The following is a 17,317-nucleotide window of genomic DNA, read 5'->3' on the forward strand; positions in this document are numbered from 1 at the left end:
GTAAGAGGCTCCCTGTAATAACAGTGTAGCAACATGGTGGTGCATCAGCATGGCCGTAGCTCTAAGCTGAAACTTAAAAAAAAATTTTTTTTTTAATAAATAAAAATATATATATATATATATATATATATATATAACAAAGACGAAATCTAACGAGATTCTAAAGATTTAATAATATTTATGTATGTGTTTTTTCGTGTTTTGTTCGAATGGTAACGACTCCTGAAGAAGTGCCAAATGTCTAAATCCAATGGACCAGTCACTGGATAAGTTTGGCACAGAAATGTTAACATAGAGTGGTGAATAAATCGATATATCGAGTTTGATGTCTGTCTCTTTTGAATATGAAAATTTAAAAGTTAAAAACTTTATAATATAAATATAAACTGTGAGAACGACCCTTAAGGAATCTAGTTAATGATCTCCTAAGGTAAGTTCTTATGCTATATTGGTAACGGTTGCTACATCCTCTGGGAAATTATTATATATATATATATATATATATCTGTAAATAATGTGTGACAATTATTCGGTAGCCATGATAAAACTCCGAGTTTTGGATGTAGGAGCGGAAACTCGGAGTTTTTCATAACTACCGAATAATTGTCGCATATTATTTACAGATAAATCCCTTTATTTACAGAATATCGAGGTCTCTTTCTTTCTTTTGTTGTCTTACCTTTTCCATCAATATATATATTCAAAATGTAACATGTGAATCATTAGCGATTTTCTTCCCCCGTCTTCCTTTTCTATTGGACTTTCCTCTGTTTCTGAAGAAGAGCTTTGCTCGAAACGTTAGACCATATTTCTCTCCTTCCCTGAGCGTCTGCTAATACTTTACATGTACCTCGTCCTCGCGTTGTTGTTATTTTGTGTTTATTCTTCGTTTTTTGGGGGGATTTATACATATATATATATATATATATATATATATATATATATATATATATATATATAGCCTTGTACTTATTCTACCGAAAGGGTGTTATACACCCCAAGTTTATACGCTATTATTTATACCTTTATCTGCTTCGAGTTTCACTGTTCCAAAAAAAAAGGAATAATTTCACATGCGTTCTTTAAGTTCATATTTTATGACATCAACTATATATATACATACATACATACACGTGTATATACATATATATATATAGTTTCTCACATATCATCCCATCTTTAAACTCCTTTATGTCAACATCTCAACTGTTGGATTTCTTCCCTGACACCGGAGACCCGTCTCATGCGACGATAGAATCACTTTACAAGCATTACTTTGGACCACTGAAATCCCGGAAACAACTGTTGTACTTGAAACATTTTTCTTCAAACCCGTCAAAAGACTTGTAACACTTTCCTTCGACCCTTTAATTCTATGGATTAAAGTAGTAGAAAGGCCTGGTGTCCCTATAAAATGCCTGATCTGTAGAACCTAACTCTTTGGTAGGACCCAATGTACGGAGAACAATTGTATTGTATGTAGGATGAACGCACGGGTTAACTATAAGGCTAGGAATATAGTGTATAGATTACGATGCACTGAAGGACAGTGCAGAAACATGACAACAACATATATTGGCCAGACTGGATGCAACATGGGGGAGCGTACAGGTGAACACTGCCGAGAGTTCAAAGACGAGAAAGGCTCGTCAGTACTCTACCAACATACTCAAGCAGAACATAGAGGCTCGATTATTAGCATAGGGGCTAAGGTATTATCGACGCATAGAACCGACACTTAGAGAGATTACAAAGCCTACAGACATAGCAATAAACAGACTGAGCCTCAACAGTATATAGATATAGATATAGATATATACAGCATGAGAGAAACTTCGCATATTGGTTTATGGAGCATGTAAGCACTCTTGTTTACATCGCTAGCGGGGCGATAAAAAAACCCCACCATCGGCACTAGATCATGTGATTTCAGCTTTCCTTGGCCTTGTCAATGGTAGATGCTTGGACGCTGGATATAGCAACAATAGCTGTGCTAGCGATATGCAGTGCCTAAATAGATAGCGGGTGTGCCTAATAGCCAGTGGAATTATTAAAATATCATTTTTAGCACCAGAAGTTAATATCTATCCCACATAAAGTGAACATTGTGTTGGAGATATCGCTGCTATCTGCAGCGCCCCCGAGCGGCCAGGGAAGGCCGAGTTCGCGTGGTCGGGTGGTCTCGGCAGTGCCGAGCGCGAGTCACTTATCTTCCCGCTAGTGACGCAAACAAGTGCGCTTATGTACCAACATCACATCTATTCCCATGCTAACTATCGCATTCTTCTGTGTTCTAACACAAAACCCACTTTTGAGTAAGAATAAATATTACCTTATATGTATGTGTGTATATATATATATATATATATATATATATATATATATATATATATACCATGCTCCAATTATATTTATGTATATATGTGGGTGGGTGTGCGCGCGTGTGTGTGGAGAGTGATGGAAATACAGATAAACATATATATACATAGATGTATACACATATACAAACATATACATATATATACATACGCACAAACACACATGTACATATACACGCGCGCGCACGCCGCGCACACACACACATATATACATTCCTATGTGCCTATTATAATATTACAACGGCGTACGTTTGCATGTTAATATGTAGGTATATTTCTACTACAACTTTTAGAGCGATCGATATGTTATAATAACAGCTAAACTGGGGTAATATTAGTTTCAAAATATCAGGTGACACTCACACACACTTACACCCGCCCGCGCGCACAGATGCTCATGCACACAAACAAATACACACATTTAAGCGGGAGACGCAAAAGTATATCAATACACGGTCATATATATGTGTGTGTGTGTGTGTGTGTGTGTGTGTGTGTGTGTGTGTGTGTGTGTGTGTGTATGTGTGTATATATACGTGTGTGTGGGGGGGGTGTATTTATATGCATATATGTACATATAAGCATTCCTATATATTTATATATGTGTGTGAATCCGTGTATATGCCTATGTGCATGAACATACATACATATATATATATATATATATATATATATATAAACACGTTTGTTTGCATGATGTACATATGTGTATGTGGGTATGTATGTAATGTATATATATGTATATATAATTATTTGGTTATATTTCGGCGAATACATCTCTGTATTCATTCGGTCGGGTTAGTTGGTGTCGGTGACGGTTTGTGGCTGTGACGGTGATGATGTTTGGTAAGTAAATATCGATGTAGGAACATAGACGTGATAAGTGTAAGCTAATATACAGAATAATCGTCAACTGCTGTGATGTAAATGTGTGTGTGTGTGTGTGTGTGTGTGTGTGTACTAGTGTGCGTTTATGCGCATGTATATCTTTGTATGTGTTTATTAGGATTCTGTCAGCTCTTAATGAATGTCAGAGCAGTTATTGAGATAAGATTGTTGGCGAACAGCATGATGCAACTACAACCAAACCATGCTATGGTGCAGTAGCATGCATTTACTACGCACTGCAGCATCACTGGAACGTTGCATTTCCAATTCGAATTCACTTACAAATGCAATCAATAATATGAGATATTCAAAAAAATGATTAATATCACACCTTTATTTCTCCAATGCCACACGTTTCAGTCTGAAGTGGCACGGCTTAATGACTCCAAAACTACACCATTAAGTCGAGTAGGAGACGTTTTGGTGCGGTCGTTTTGGCACGGCCGTTTTGACGCCGACTAATCGGCGTCGCTGAATCGACGCTGGCTTATTCGACACCAAACGTTTTAATATTTATGTCGTCTCTCTCTCTCTCTCTCTCTCTCTTTCTCTCTCTCTCTCTCTCTCTCTCTCTCTCTCTCTCTCTCTCTCTCTCTCTTCATGTGTGTGGATGTACATGTGTGTCGTGCGTTAGTGTGATTTAGTTCCGAACAAAGAAATTACCATTTTAATACCCAGATTTGCTCTCTGCATCTATAAAATATTGTTCCAGTGAACCCGGGGGCATATCAAGCCTTGCCGTAGCTTGCACAAAAAACATGCGGATGTAAAATGATTATTGACAACAGTACACCTAAGCCTTACTCTCCCTTAACTAAATACCCCGAATATAGCTTAGACAAGAAAACAAATAAGAGAATTGGAAGAATGGTATGGAAATGATAGAAATATTGACTTGTCTTTATTCTCAATACCTTCCGGCAGATTCCAAAATAAACTGTGTTTGTCATACGAAAATAGTTCCTCTTTACCTCGACTCTGTGTTCAGTCAGAAGTATTCGGGTGCTTTTTGTTAATAAGACACATTACGAAACACCAGTGTCCTAGAATCCCCTGTACTAATGAATCGCATGCGTGACGGAGACACATAATCGTTGTAAAAAAAAGCTGACGATCACAACAGTGATATGCATCTGTAAAACTAAAATGGCTCGGAGAGTTATGGGTGCATAAATCAACTTCTTCTATAGAATCTTGATGTTGCATCGCCGTTAATATGGCACTAAAGTCGACCATTTATCATCCTCAGCTAACGAGGTGTTTGCTTCTGTCAAATATATATTTTGCAAGCAAGCACAACTATAAAACTAGAAATAGCAACCACATGTACACCAAATTACACAATACATTGTTAAATATAGACGGATACTTTAGATGGTAGAATCCCTCGTATAGAGAGTCTCAATAATCATAACTGTAATATCCTTTGTCATAGTCGACGGGTCTCTGCTGACCGGACGTCAAATAAATATCAATAATAGGTCGTTTGTACAAGAGGCCTGTCAACGGAGGGCTTAGTCCTCACACTATCAAGGTATGAGGCTTTATAAATCTAAAATGTAATATGGTAAACATATATGTGTGTGTGTGTGTGTGTGTGTGTGTGTGTGTGTGTGTGTGTGTGTGTGTGTGTGTGTGTTAAATAAGATGAGACATCAAAACCAAGGCTGTGTGGAATTTATAGGACATTTACACAGAGAAAGATATTCTTACAGTTGTTTCTGGGATACTAGGGATATCCCTTCATCAGAGACGATATGAGAGAGTTAACTAGACGGAAATAGTAGAGTTCAATATAAGGGGTTATTTTGGAAAGACTCCTTTGAATGAACAGCACATGGAATTTATGTCTCCACACTATGTGCTTGTAATAACAAAATATCGGAATCTACGTACCATGGACAAGAAGCATTTCTACCCAGTCTACATAGAAATACCTACTTAACTCACTCGACCTTCATACTGGTAAAAAAAAAAGAGAGAAAACATCTCTCTGTGGTTCATCCACCAATGTTATATCGCCTGAAGACACAAGTCAAGGATGATTATCAACCGGATACCCTCGGATACTACGGACTACACTGTAACCATCCCAGGAATACGGACTGTGATCCTAAGAGTCATATGATCTGTGGAAACGCGCGAAGCGATGCTTTAAATGTTTACAAATTCAATCCTAGGATTATTATTGTTATTATATATATATATAAAGGACTGAACCAGTGCGTGTGTTTATTACCGGCATAATGCCTCTCCCAAGATTTAATTATATATATATATATATATATATGTATATATATATATATCAAAATATGCAATTACCTATGCATACATGCATATGTATACATATATGTGTGTGTATATGTATTATGTTTGTGCATAGGTATTTCCCTATGTGTGTGTGTGTATGTGTGTGTGTGTGTGTGTGTGTGTGTGTGTGTGTGTGTGTGTGTGTGTGTGTGTGTGTGTGTGTTCAGTAATTGTGCTGTTTCTCTCTGTTGTCCTGAAGTTGTCCTTCTCTCAACTTCATAATTTTTTATTTTATATCTCAAGTTGATGCATTTCATATTTAAACTGTCATCTTTTCATTCTATTACTTTCAATTTGTCCGTGTTTTGAGAGATTGCAAGTCTCAGTATAATACACTTTTAGAATGATTTTTCAAGAGTGTATAATTTTGCTTCTTCGCATGACTCTGCTTCGAGATATCATCTGAGGATTACAGTGAAATGTTGTTCACTTTCTTCCTTAACCCAGGGTTATGTTATTGAAAGAGAACTTTCTCATGCCTTTTATGATTCTTTGTTCATTGATGGGGAATATTTTTACAAAGCTGAAGGCTTTTATGAGCATGGATTTTCCAAACGATGGATAAAATTCTACATGTCGAGTTGCATGAATTTTTAGACTAGTTTGTTCAATATTTTGTTGGACCAATCGATGACAAGTGTCCTGTTCTTCTGTTACACCAATTTCATCCCTTCTCTAAAACTTTTTGATCACATCACCCAATTCGTTTTTCGCAGGGTGAACTAAATTAGATCTTTCAAGAAGTTGGTGTAGTGATCTTTCATATTACTCTATGATTGTCATCTCGCTAGTCAGTTTCTCCGGTATTCTATGTATAAACTTCTTGTGCCCTTCCACCTTCTTTCTATCCCTCTCCTTTTTCTCTATCTTTTTCTTCATATGTGTGTATGTATATAAATATGTTTATACCTATGTATGCATGTCATAGATTGGTTCAACAATATATTGAATAAACTAGCCTATATATATATATATATATATATATATATATATATATATATCGTATATAACAAAAGCAGGGGTGTATTTCCACGCAGGAAAAAATATAGGCAAATTTGTTGTTGAAAATGCACCTAAATTTGAAAAACTTGTAATTGTTTAAAATATGTTTATTTACATATATACCGAACTAGTTTCAATAATATGTTTTGTTTATCAATGGAAAAGCATTAAAATTTTGAATTAGAAAAACATCTTTAAAAGTATCAATGTTGACAAATTAAAATGTTCAAAACAGACAAATTTAGAATTATGAATTAGAAAAACATGTTCAGAAATTTCGATGTTGACAAGCTTAAATGTTCATAACAGTCAATGATAATAAAACTGTGCATCAATTTGTTTGAATGTACAAAGCTCATTAGTATAAGTAATGATCGATAAGAAATGAATATCATCAAAGTTTCTGTCATACTGAGTTAAGAGGGGAAAAAACAAGGGACAAATGAAGATAGTAAAAAAAGGGATTTGGTTTACAGTTACTCTGATCCTCTTTCCGTCGTGTGTAGGACCTGAGAGGTCACTGCCATTTACCATTACCAACACGGTCACTACTACTACTACTACTACAACCAACGATTCAAGTCAACGCATACAAAAAACGCTCCCACGTGGACTCTTGACACCAGTCAGGAACAATTAGGAACTTTTCTTTTAATTACATTTTTTTAAATATGTATTTTTGATAAGGTTCGTTTTTTCAAGAACCGAAACATGTAAATTATCTCTGAGAAAATTTTAAATTAAAATTCATTTTTTATATATTGGCGTTTTCAAACTTCTTTTTTATAAATGAATATATATATATATATATATATGCTCGCATTTACATTAAGGTTGGATTGTATATGTATAAAATAGTTTCAAAATTGAATTTCTTTGCATATTTACAATATTTAAATTAATGTTTATTGTCATTCAGTCTCAGGTCAATCTTTGACCTCTCAAACCTATTTTCAGAAAAATCCAAGCCATAACATTCTCACCATTCAGGAAGACGTATCTTGGAATCTACATTAACCAAAGTATTTTTCTTTAAATTAGTAATGTCTGGTTAAAAGAAACGGTGCTGCTCTCTCTAGTAATTCCGATGACCACGTAGACCTCACTCTTATTATGCTATGTAAATCAAGTGATTCTAAATGCTACCAGCTCGGTTTTAAAATTGTGATATTGTGATTTGATATCCTCCGAGATTAACGAGATTGATAATGCTGGTGTTCGTTTTGAACAGTTAAAAGTTAATAGTTGCAGGAAAGATATGGTCAGATACGAATTCCAGAGGGACAAAGTTATAGCGGGAACATTTTGACACAGTCGTTGTGTAGATTCGTTGGCAAGAGAAGAGATGGGTGTAGTGTAATATAGAGAGCCTTCACTGGTGAATGAGTGCGGCTTAGTGACGTGTATTATATTCTTATGTTTTTGTTGGTTATGTAGTGGTGTGCAGACATAGACAACCACTCAGTCTTATCGTAATTGACCCAGCTAGCATATCAAGGACGTAAGTGGGAGGAGAAGAAGGAGAAAGCTACACCAGTAGCCAGCTGGTACTTATTTATGGCTGACGAAAGTGAAACAGCATGAAACGTAGTGTCTTGCACATGAACGCAACACGTCCTCCGAGGCAGGATTTGATCCCATAACTTTATGATTGCGAGACGGACAGCTCAATCACAAGGTAACTAGGCTTCACAAAGAGATATTATGCTGGGAAAACTCTAAGTGAGTGTGGAATGAGATTAGCTAGTTGAAGGGGGCAGAGACCACAATAGAAGCGGTACGAAGGGCAGAGCGGGGAAATATCACGTATAGTTTGGGTGTATTGGTGGGGAACTTCGAGCCAGTCTCTTAAATAGTATATTTCATGGAATCCAGAATGTCTGTATGTATAGTCACAATACTGTCTCAGATATGGGGACAAGATAAGATTGGGTCAAACGAATGCTAAACATTTGTAATTATTCATGTGATTCTAAAATGGAGAACGGTTGAATGTGAATTAGCAGCCACAGTCTACTATCGGAACAAAATGCCTTATTGATATTTACAAATGTCGTTTTTTGTTCATATTTTGAACTTAGAGTCAACTGCTGCGATTGATCAAATCCCCTTCACAAAACTCCGGGCAAGCATTAGTAATATGATCAGTAAACTAGTATCACCTTAGTCTGCTGACTGTGGACTGCTGATACTTTTCATCCATACCCAGCAAAATAACAAAATAAGTTCTGAGTTTTCATATAATGATAACAATGATACAAGTACCTCGAAATCAATGAACTACATACGATGCAGCACGCACAAAAGAAAGGGAAGAATACAGTAATCACTCGCCATATCGCGGTTCACCTATCGCGGATTTTTCTAGCTAAAATAATTAAATTTGTATCGCGGACTCCTCAGTATATCGCGGGTTTCTGCGGCCGATAGGTATTTATATTTTTTAGATTTTAATTCTTTCTGTCGTAAAATAAACATTTTCACGCCTAAAAATTAATAAATTAACAAATAAAAATAAAGTAAAGAACTGCACTTTATAAGAACTGCATAGATAAGTGTGCAATATTAGTCATGAGAAGTTGACAGGTAGTCAACAGCGAAGGCATCCAGTTACCAGAGGGCCAGACATTAAAATTTTTGAAAGGAGTGAGTTATAAGTATCTAGGAGTATTAGAATATGACAGCGTACTAACTATAACTATAAAAATGAAATCTGAGAAAGAACACATGAGAAGGGTGGGGAAGCTAATGAAGTCAAAGCTAAATGGTCCGAATCGAGTGAAGGCTGTGAATACTTAATGCAGTATCGTTACTTAGATCAGTTGCTAAGACTGCGTAGAAGCAGCTTAAAGTGCTTAGGTGATGTGTAAAACAGCTTAGGATGGTGAGTAAAAAATGCCGTGGGTCCATTGTTGAAGCCTATGCACACGTCCAGTATCAACGAAACTGAGATTAGATTTGTGTAAAGAAAGAAAAACTTAAAATGGAGAAAATCTCAAAAAGAGAAATAGCATGAAATGAAAAAAATGTACGACCAGTTTGCAAGATATACGAAGGCCAAGAAAGATATCGAAGACCTGTGATTATGGATGCGGAGGAGTGACCTGAGGATAGAAACAGAAGCACTCATATGCGCAGCACAAGGACAAGCGTTAAGAAGCAAGTATGTGAAGTGCAGAATGGACAACACGAGAGCGACGAGTGCAGAATGTGTGGTGAGAGGGGTGAAACGGTGTGGCACAACGCGATCACAAAAGATGATATGACAATGTGACAAGACTGATCCATTGGGAGCTCCGTGGAAGCCACGGCCTACGAAGAGCAAAGACATCGTATGACAAAATAGCAGTTCTTGAGAAAGAAGACTGCAAAATCCTGTAGGATGCAATGATTCGGTGTCACCATCAGATTAGACATCAGAAACCTGGCATTGTGATGGTGAATAAAACAGAAAAAAACTGACATGATAATCGACATTGCATGTCCCGGTGACAACATGATCAAGAAGAAAGAAGAAAAGCTGAACAACTATGATGATTTGGAGTGGGAAATACGAAGGTTGTGGTCAATGAAGAGAGTAGATGCAATGCCAATAGTAATTGGTGCACTTGGAAGTATCAGCACTGAACTACCAACATGGCTAAAAAGAAACCAGTGTAAGTGTGAAGGTAGAGCACCTCAGAGAAATCAGTATTCCTTGGAACTGCAAGAATTCTTCGCAGGATTCTTGAAGTATGATCAGTAAACAAGTGTCACCTTAGTCTGCTGGCTGTAGACAGATGACACTTTACATAATTCCCAGCAAAATAAGCTTTGAGTTTTCATCAAATAATAATAATAATAACAATAATCTAATTAATAATAACCAAATTAATTATGTGAAGTAGGCTCAATGGAAAAAACAACCAAATTAACTATGGAAAGTTAGCTCAATGAAAACAAAAAAACAAACAAATTAATTTTAAAATTGTCAGCGGAGGGGCGCGCAGATAATTTTTTTCGGAAATTACAGAGTGGTTTACAATGCGTTGCTTACTCATGCTTTTTAATTGCCTATCGGGAAATCTGTAAGTTCAATTTCTTATTGATTTATTTTGTTTCAAGTATCAACATTATAGGTATTATTCTCCGGTGAAATTAAAAAATAAACCCGAAAATAAACGAAACCCTCGAATCCATCACTGCACACACATACACACACACACACACACACGCACACGCACACACACGCACACGCACAGTCGCCTATCTATGTGTGCATTTATGTATGTTTGAAGATAATCAAACCAAATTGTTATCATTTCCAGCCACTCGCCCACTGAGTATTTCTGCCATATTTTGCAAAGACACAAAGATGAGTGATTACAATATCATGTGCGCGTAAGAGAAAGCAGGGTAATTATGAGAAATAGGCTCAATGGGAAAAACAAAATCAGGGCAATGAGTACATGGGCTGTTTCCTGAATGCAATATAATGCAGGTGTTGTTAGGTGGGCAAAGAACGAACTTGAGGAAATGGAGAGGAAAACCAGAAAAGTGATGACAGCTTGGAACTACACCCCAAAAGTGATACTGACAGACTGTGTGTGCCAAGGGACAGCAGAGGAAGAGGTTCCAGGGGATGCAAGATCTGTGTTGTCAACGAGAACAAGTCTGGAATGGTACATCAAACAGCAGAGTGAATCCTTGTTTGCCGCTGTTAGAATTAACAGTATAATACCTACAGAAAATCTGATGCATCCAGAAAAAGGTTAAGAAACAAGATGACGAAGAAAGAGTAAACAATTGGAGCAGCGCCTTCAAGAGTTTTTAGTCGAATGAATCGACCCTGTTACTTTTGTAAGCCTGGTACTTATTCAGTCGGTTCATTTTGCCGACACGCTAAGTTACAGGGTTGTAAAATATGAACAGCAGTTGTCAGGCGGTGGTGGGAGCCAAGCACACACTTACGCACACACACACACACACACACATTATATATATATATATATATATATATATATATATATATATATATATATATATATAAAGGTTTCATCGACCCGGGGCTATAGTAAAAGACACTTGCTCAAGATATCACACAGTAGGACTGAACCCGGAACCTTGTTGTTGTGAAGCAAACTTCTTACCACACACCCAAGCCGGGAACTGTCGGTTACGATGACGAGTGTTCCAGTTGATCCGATCAAAGGAACAGACTGTTCATGAAATGAACGTGCAAGTGACTGAGTACTCCACAGACACGTATACATTTACCGCAATTCTCTGGTAGATTCAGCGTCATACTGTATGTGACAAAGCTGGTCCCTCGTGAATTACAGGTACAACTCATTTTTATCAGCTGAATGGACTGGAGCATCGCAAAGTAAAATATCTTGCTCAGGGACACAACCCGCAGCCGGGAATCGAAATCATGGCCTCACGATCGTGAGCCGACTACTGTAACCACTGAGCCACGCACCTCCACACACACACACACACACACATAAATATGTGTGCGTGTGTATCGTCAGTATGAGAATTGCACGTAGGCTTCTGCTGTCGTAATACAGTTTTACAAAAAACCTTAGAATGACTCTTAGTAGATTAGACGTAGTTCAGTGAGGGAGGGGGGAAGAGGTGGAATCGGATCAGCAGCAATGAGGAAAACAGCATCATTCGCATTTTACTGGTGATGTGTGTTCAATAACAGTTTAAGCCAATTCCACATCATTTAAGTTTAGTGGGCGTAGGATGCGCCCCCCTCCTTCAGATATTTAAACATTTTCTATACCCATGAAAATTCAATATGGAGGGGGGGGGGGGGGGGTGCTTGCTTAAGATGGACTCTTACACAGTCGACTCGAAGCTATATTGGACGGTTCTTCCTCCCGTTTCCACGCAGCAGATCCAACGGGGAACCACATGGTTGACTAGCAAACTTCTTGCCACACAGCTATGTCTTTGCTTAGTCAATAATTGTGTTGTGACATTTTGAAATGAAACCAAATACAAATGTCTATTGATACGTTTCACTTTTCCCTTAATTGATTCGTTTGTTTTTAATTTCAAAGTTGCATTTTAAAATGTTACTGCTATTCTTTTTTTTTTTTTATAACCTTTCATTGCTTTTTAATAATCAACTTTGTCGCTCGCTTCTTTCTCTTAATATTTCTTTATGCCTCTATTGCAAGCAGTATCCAATTCCTATTCCTTCCCTCTCTCCTCTTTCACTCCCACTCTCTCTTTATCAACATCAACTACGACAACAACAATGGCAGCAATACCTTCGATCGGGAAACGTGTGCTCTGTGTTGTCTTGACTTTAAAGAGATACTGAGTATGTTTATCAATGAACTGGAGAAGTTTGGATAGCCGTGGTTGGTCCATCTTTAAATCATAGGTTGACTCAATTAGGATTAAGCTTGTACTAAACGACAACTAACCTTCAACAATAATCTCTCTCTGCAGAGCCCGAAGCCCTAATCAACACCTTCATTCAGGTTTGATCTTTACAAACCAAGCAACTTATCTCTTCTAGTCTTACAAAGTTGTGTTCCTATCTACAAATGTTTATGGCCAGTTATTGTAAGGGAAATAATCACTTCTAAATAAATCTTGGCACGATTAGAAGTTGGAATTTGAAATCAAAGACCAAGGAAGAAGAAGCGTAGAATATGCTTGAGGTATATTCGAACCCGTAACTAATCCGATCAGTGAATTTTGTCATGGAGAACATTTCTCGCTGGAGACAAAATGGCTGTAAGTACACCGAGTCAGCTCATAGCGTTTCCTAATCGCAAGTAATCATTTGAATATCGTGGACATGGAAGTGCTTAGTGTTGAGCTCATGATCGAAAGGTTGTCGGCTCGATTCCTGGACCGAGTGGTACATTGAATCTTTCAGTGGGGCACTTCATTTCACATTGCTGCTGCTGCTGCTGCTGCTGTAAAAGAGTATCATTTTGGTGGGTCAAAACTGGGGGAACCCAGGGAGTATTTATCCATACACAATAAGGGCAAGTGTGTTCAGGTCATACTTCCGAGTGAAGGACGTGTCCACTGGAGCTGCCAAACGCTCAGCTTGCATGTGTATGTGTTGCAGCATCAAGGATTTGTATGTGTGTGTATGTGCATGTGTGTGTATGCGTGTGCTTGTATGAATTTGTCTGTGTTTGTTTCTATGTATGTATATATGTTGGGTTTTTTTCTATTAATGTTAATTGTCCACTTCTGCTTCAATTTAACTTATTTGAATCGTAATTTTTTAATCCTGTTTTATGTTTGATCACAATTGTGAACATCACATGTGTGTGTGTGTGTGTGTGTGTGTTTGATCGACATCCCTTGTGATAGGGTTTGTTACCTTAAAAGCACGTTTTCATGACATGAATTCTTGCAGCTGATTCTGCACATCACATCAACCAAACCCACATTTTAGCATCAAGTCTCTCTCACTGAACTATTTTATGTAAATCATTTGAACATGTCTATTTACTTTGTACCTATAAATATGTGTGTGTGTGTGTGTGTGTGTGTGTGTGTGTGTGTGTGCGCTTATATGTATTTGTACACACACACACGATTTTCATCCTTTATATGTCTAAATTATTTTTTCTCTTTTTCAGCTGCATTGGCTAGAAGCAAAAGCACGCCGGGGCTGGTGGAGTCCCTGGGGCAAGTACCCGTCGATGTGATGACAATGCATCGGCACCATACACTTCCAGCCGGGTTACCAAAAACCCAGAATTCATCTGCACCCAGCCGTGTTGGTAGTATCCATTCTAACTCTGGTAGGAGTGATAATGGCGATGAGACCCGAAAAAGTGACATGGCTGCTGGCCCTGAAACCAGCAACGGTCATGTTAATGAAGTTGTCAGAATACAGGAAGAGACCATGTCGAAAGAGTTTCACGAGGACACCAGCAGTATATGTACTCTGGCTACATCATTGACAATATCAAGTATAAGTTCTATGATAGCAGTGAACTCATCACCAATGAAGTCGCCTCTATGTACTGATAACTCACGGTCAGTATTTTCACCGCCAACATCACCCCACTTACTTTACGGAAGTCACACAGAACAGTCACAAACACAGACCATGCAAACTTTGCTTCCTGAAATGTCGATTGGTACCCCTCCGCGTGTGGTACCCTCACCTGTTTCAACTCATCCTTACCATCAGCAAATTACTCCTTTCTGTCTACAACCCACTTCTTTCACCGTGAACACCACCCCCCAGGTATCGACGTATTTCACGCCGTTTTGTGCCTCAAACTATTCTCCCTCCACACCAACATTTTCTCGGTCTGTTGCTGGAAGTATTCCTTCTTCACAGACCAATCTTTGTCCACCGTTGTCACCATTCCCTCCACCACTTTCGGTCAGCCCGTATCCGGGACAAGCACCGAGCATTCAATTAAGTCCACTGCCTGGCAGCAGTGTTACTGGCAGTTTTACCGGAAGCCTCACGTCACCACGAGATATGTCTCATGATCTTCTTCTGCAAGAAATTTCTAGTCTTCGAGAACGACTCAATTGTTTGGAAAGTGAAAATGCCGCCATGACGGTAAAACTGAATCAACAACAGTGGGATGTAGAACATCGACTTGCAGAAATTGAGATGCACATGTGTGGTAGCGATAGTGTGGCTAGTATCGACGAAAGTCTTGAAGAAAAATCAGGACTTTTGGAACCGGTAAACCGTGAATCTATTATATGAATAGATTCTCCTACTCTGGGGCTAATTACCAAGGATTTCTTTAAAATGTGCAAAATGCTGGAATGACGAAACAGCAGAAAGAGAAGTATCACGAATAAACATACCCCAATAGGTTTAAACAAGCGGGATGCATACACATAAATATCTATAAATTCACATACACGGATACAATGTATGTCTTCCGGGCTCTGCATACATAGAAACGAGTTGACAGAAATAGGTTCTTCATCAAAGTACTACATATATAATACACACACACTCATACACATACACACGTGTGTGTGTGTATGTATGTGAGTATATATATATATATATATATATACACACACACTTTGTAATGTACAAGTACTTAAATATTAGAAAGATAATTATTAGATATAGATAATTTAGATAGATAATTATGATCATATATATACCAACAACGCATGTGTATGCGTCTAATTTACATGCATACATCTATGAAAGTACATACACATGTTTTTTATATGCATACAGATATTAAAATGCATATATATTGATATGTGTATGAATATCTGACAATTACTAGCGTAAGATATAACGAAACTGCACGAAAATACAGGTGAAACGATCTGAAATCTGAAAAATCATGAAAAGGGCGAAAAGAGTTAACAAAGTTATCTTTAACCGTTCATGAAGATTTAAATATAAGAAATATTGGAATATTTCTTAATACTAACAAAATATTAACAAAACATTAGCAAGCGAAAGGGAAGAAAAAGTAACCATTAATACATGCGCGCGCACACATACACACAGAGGTGCACACTCACACACACACATATATATACGTATTTATACACACGTATATGTCTATAAAATATATATGTACATATGTGTATATAAACACACATACATGTATGAACTCCCATATACACAAGCCTGCAGATCCTGCATGCATGCATACAAATACACACACACAACACACACACCCATAGCAAGTGACATAAACAAAAAGATTGGATTTGAAATAAGAAACAGCAACAAAATACGGTAACTAAGTTATATTTTTCATAAACAACATAAATTGAAAGGTGAAACGAAAAACAGATAAAAGCGGTTGGACCCACAATTTTTCAGTCCTCTTAAGAGATTGGAATTAAACACAAGCCATTCCAATAACCTAGAATTGGTGAAGAAGAACACGAAGAACAAGAACTGACAAAAAATCATTCTTTAAAAATTTATACGAAAGCTATCACTGATCAAAGGAGTACATTTTGGAAATACAAGAATTTTTACATATTTGAATTTGAACAAAGTTTGATGGGTTTTTTTTCGATATGGGAGAGAGAGAAAAACAAAACTCCATTAGGAGTAAGTTATTAAATATAAACATACCAAAGAGATTCATGGTATTATGTGGGTGGATCCGTGCTTCACTGCTTGATTCTCAATGACCATTTTTATATTATTTTAAATTTCCTCTCATTCTCTCCCTTGACGTGTGAACTCTTCAAGTTGTTACTCTGGATTAGGAGAGATTCTGCTGTTCTCTTAAGTTGTTTGTTTGTTTGTTTGTTTCTATATTTACTTTTAGAAAAATCAATAATAAATATGGTACCCATTTAATTATATAAACGAATACATACACACACAAGCAAACACACACGTACATAGAGACAGAAAAACATACATACAGATGTAAGCATACATACAAGCAAATCAGTCAGGCAGACAGACAGACGAGAAAGACAGACAGACGAGAAAGACAGACAGACGAGAAAGACAGACAGACGAGAAAGACAGACAGACGAGAAAGACAGACAGACGAGAAAGACAGACAGATAGATGGATAGATAGATAAACTGCTTGATAGACAGACAGACAGATAGATGGATGGATAAACTGCTTAACAGACAGATAGACAGACACACACACACACACACACACAGATGGATAGATAGACAGGAAGATAGATAGATAGACAGATAGATAGATAGACAGGAAGATAGACAGATAGATAGATAGATAGATAGATAGATGTCCAGAATGCTACTTGTATGTCTTCCATATG

The 17,317-nt window shown here is 37.4% G+C and overlaps 1 protein-coding gene across 1 annotated transcript in view; it reads left to right on the plus strand.

Annotated features, from left to right (window-relative positions):
* Positions 1 to 16,257, plus strand: part of LOC106874517 (uncharacterized) — a 392,108-nt gene extending 375,851 nt beyond the window's left edge. The window contains exon 4 of the mRNA XM_052966843.2: positions 14,186 to 16,257. Within this exon, the coding sequence (XP_052822803.1) occupies positions 14,186 to 15,282 (1,097 nt within the window). The 3' untranslated portion in view covers positions 15,283 to 16,257. The remainder of the gene's footprint in view (positions 1 to 14,185) is intronic.
* Positions 16,258 to 17,317: the final 1,060 nt, after the last annotated feature.

This window comes from Octopus bimaculoides, chromosome 4 (assembly GCF_046866305.1).
Source record: "Octopus bimaculoides isolate indiv1 chromosome 4, ASM4686630v1, whole genome shotgun sequence".
Taxonomy (NCBI): Eukaryota; Metazoa; Mollusca; class Cephalopoda; order Octopoda; family Octopodidae; genus Octopus; species Octopus bimaculoides.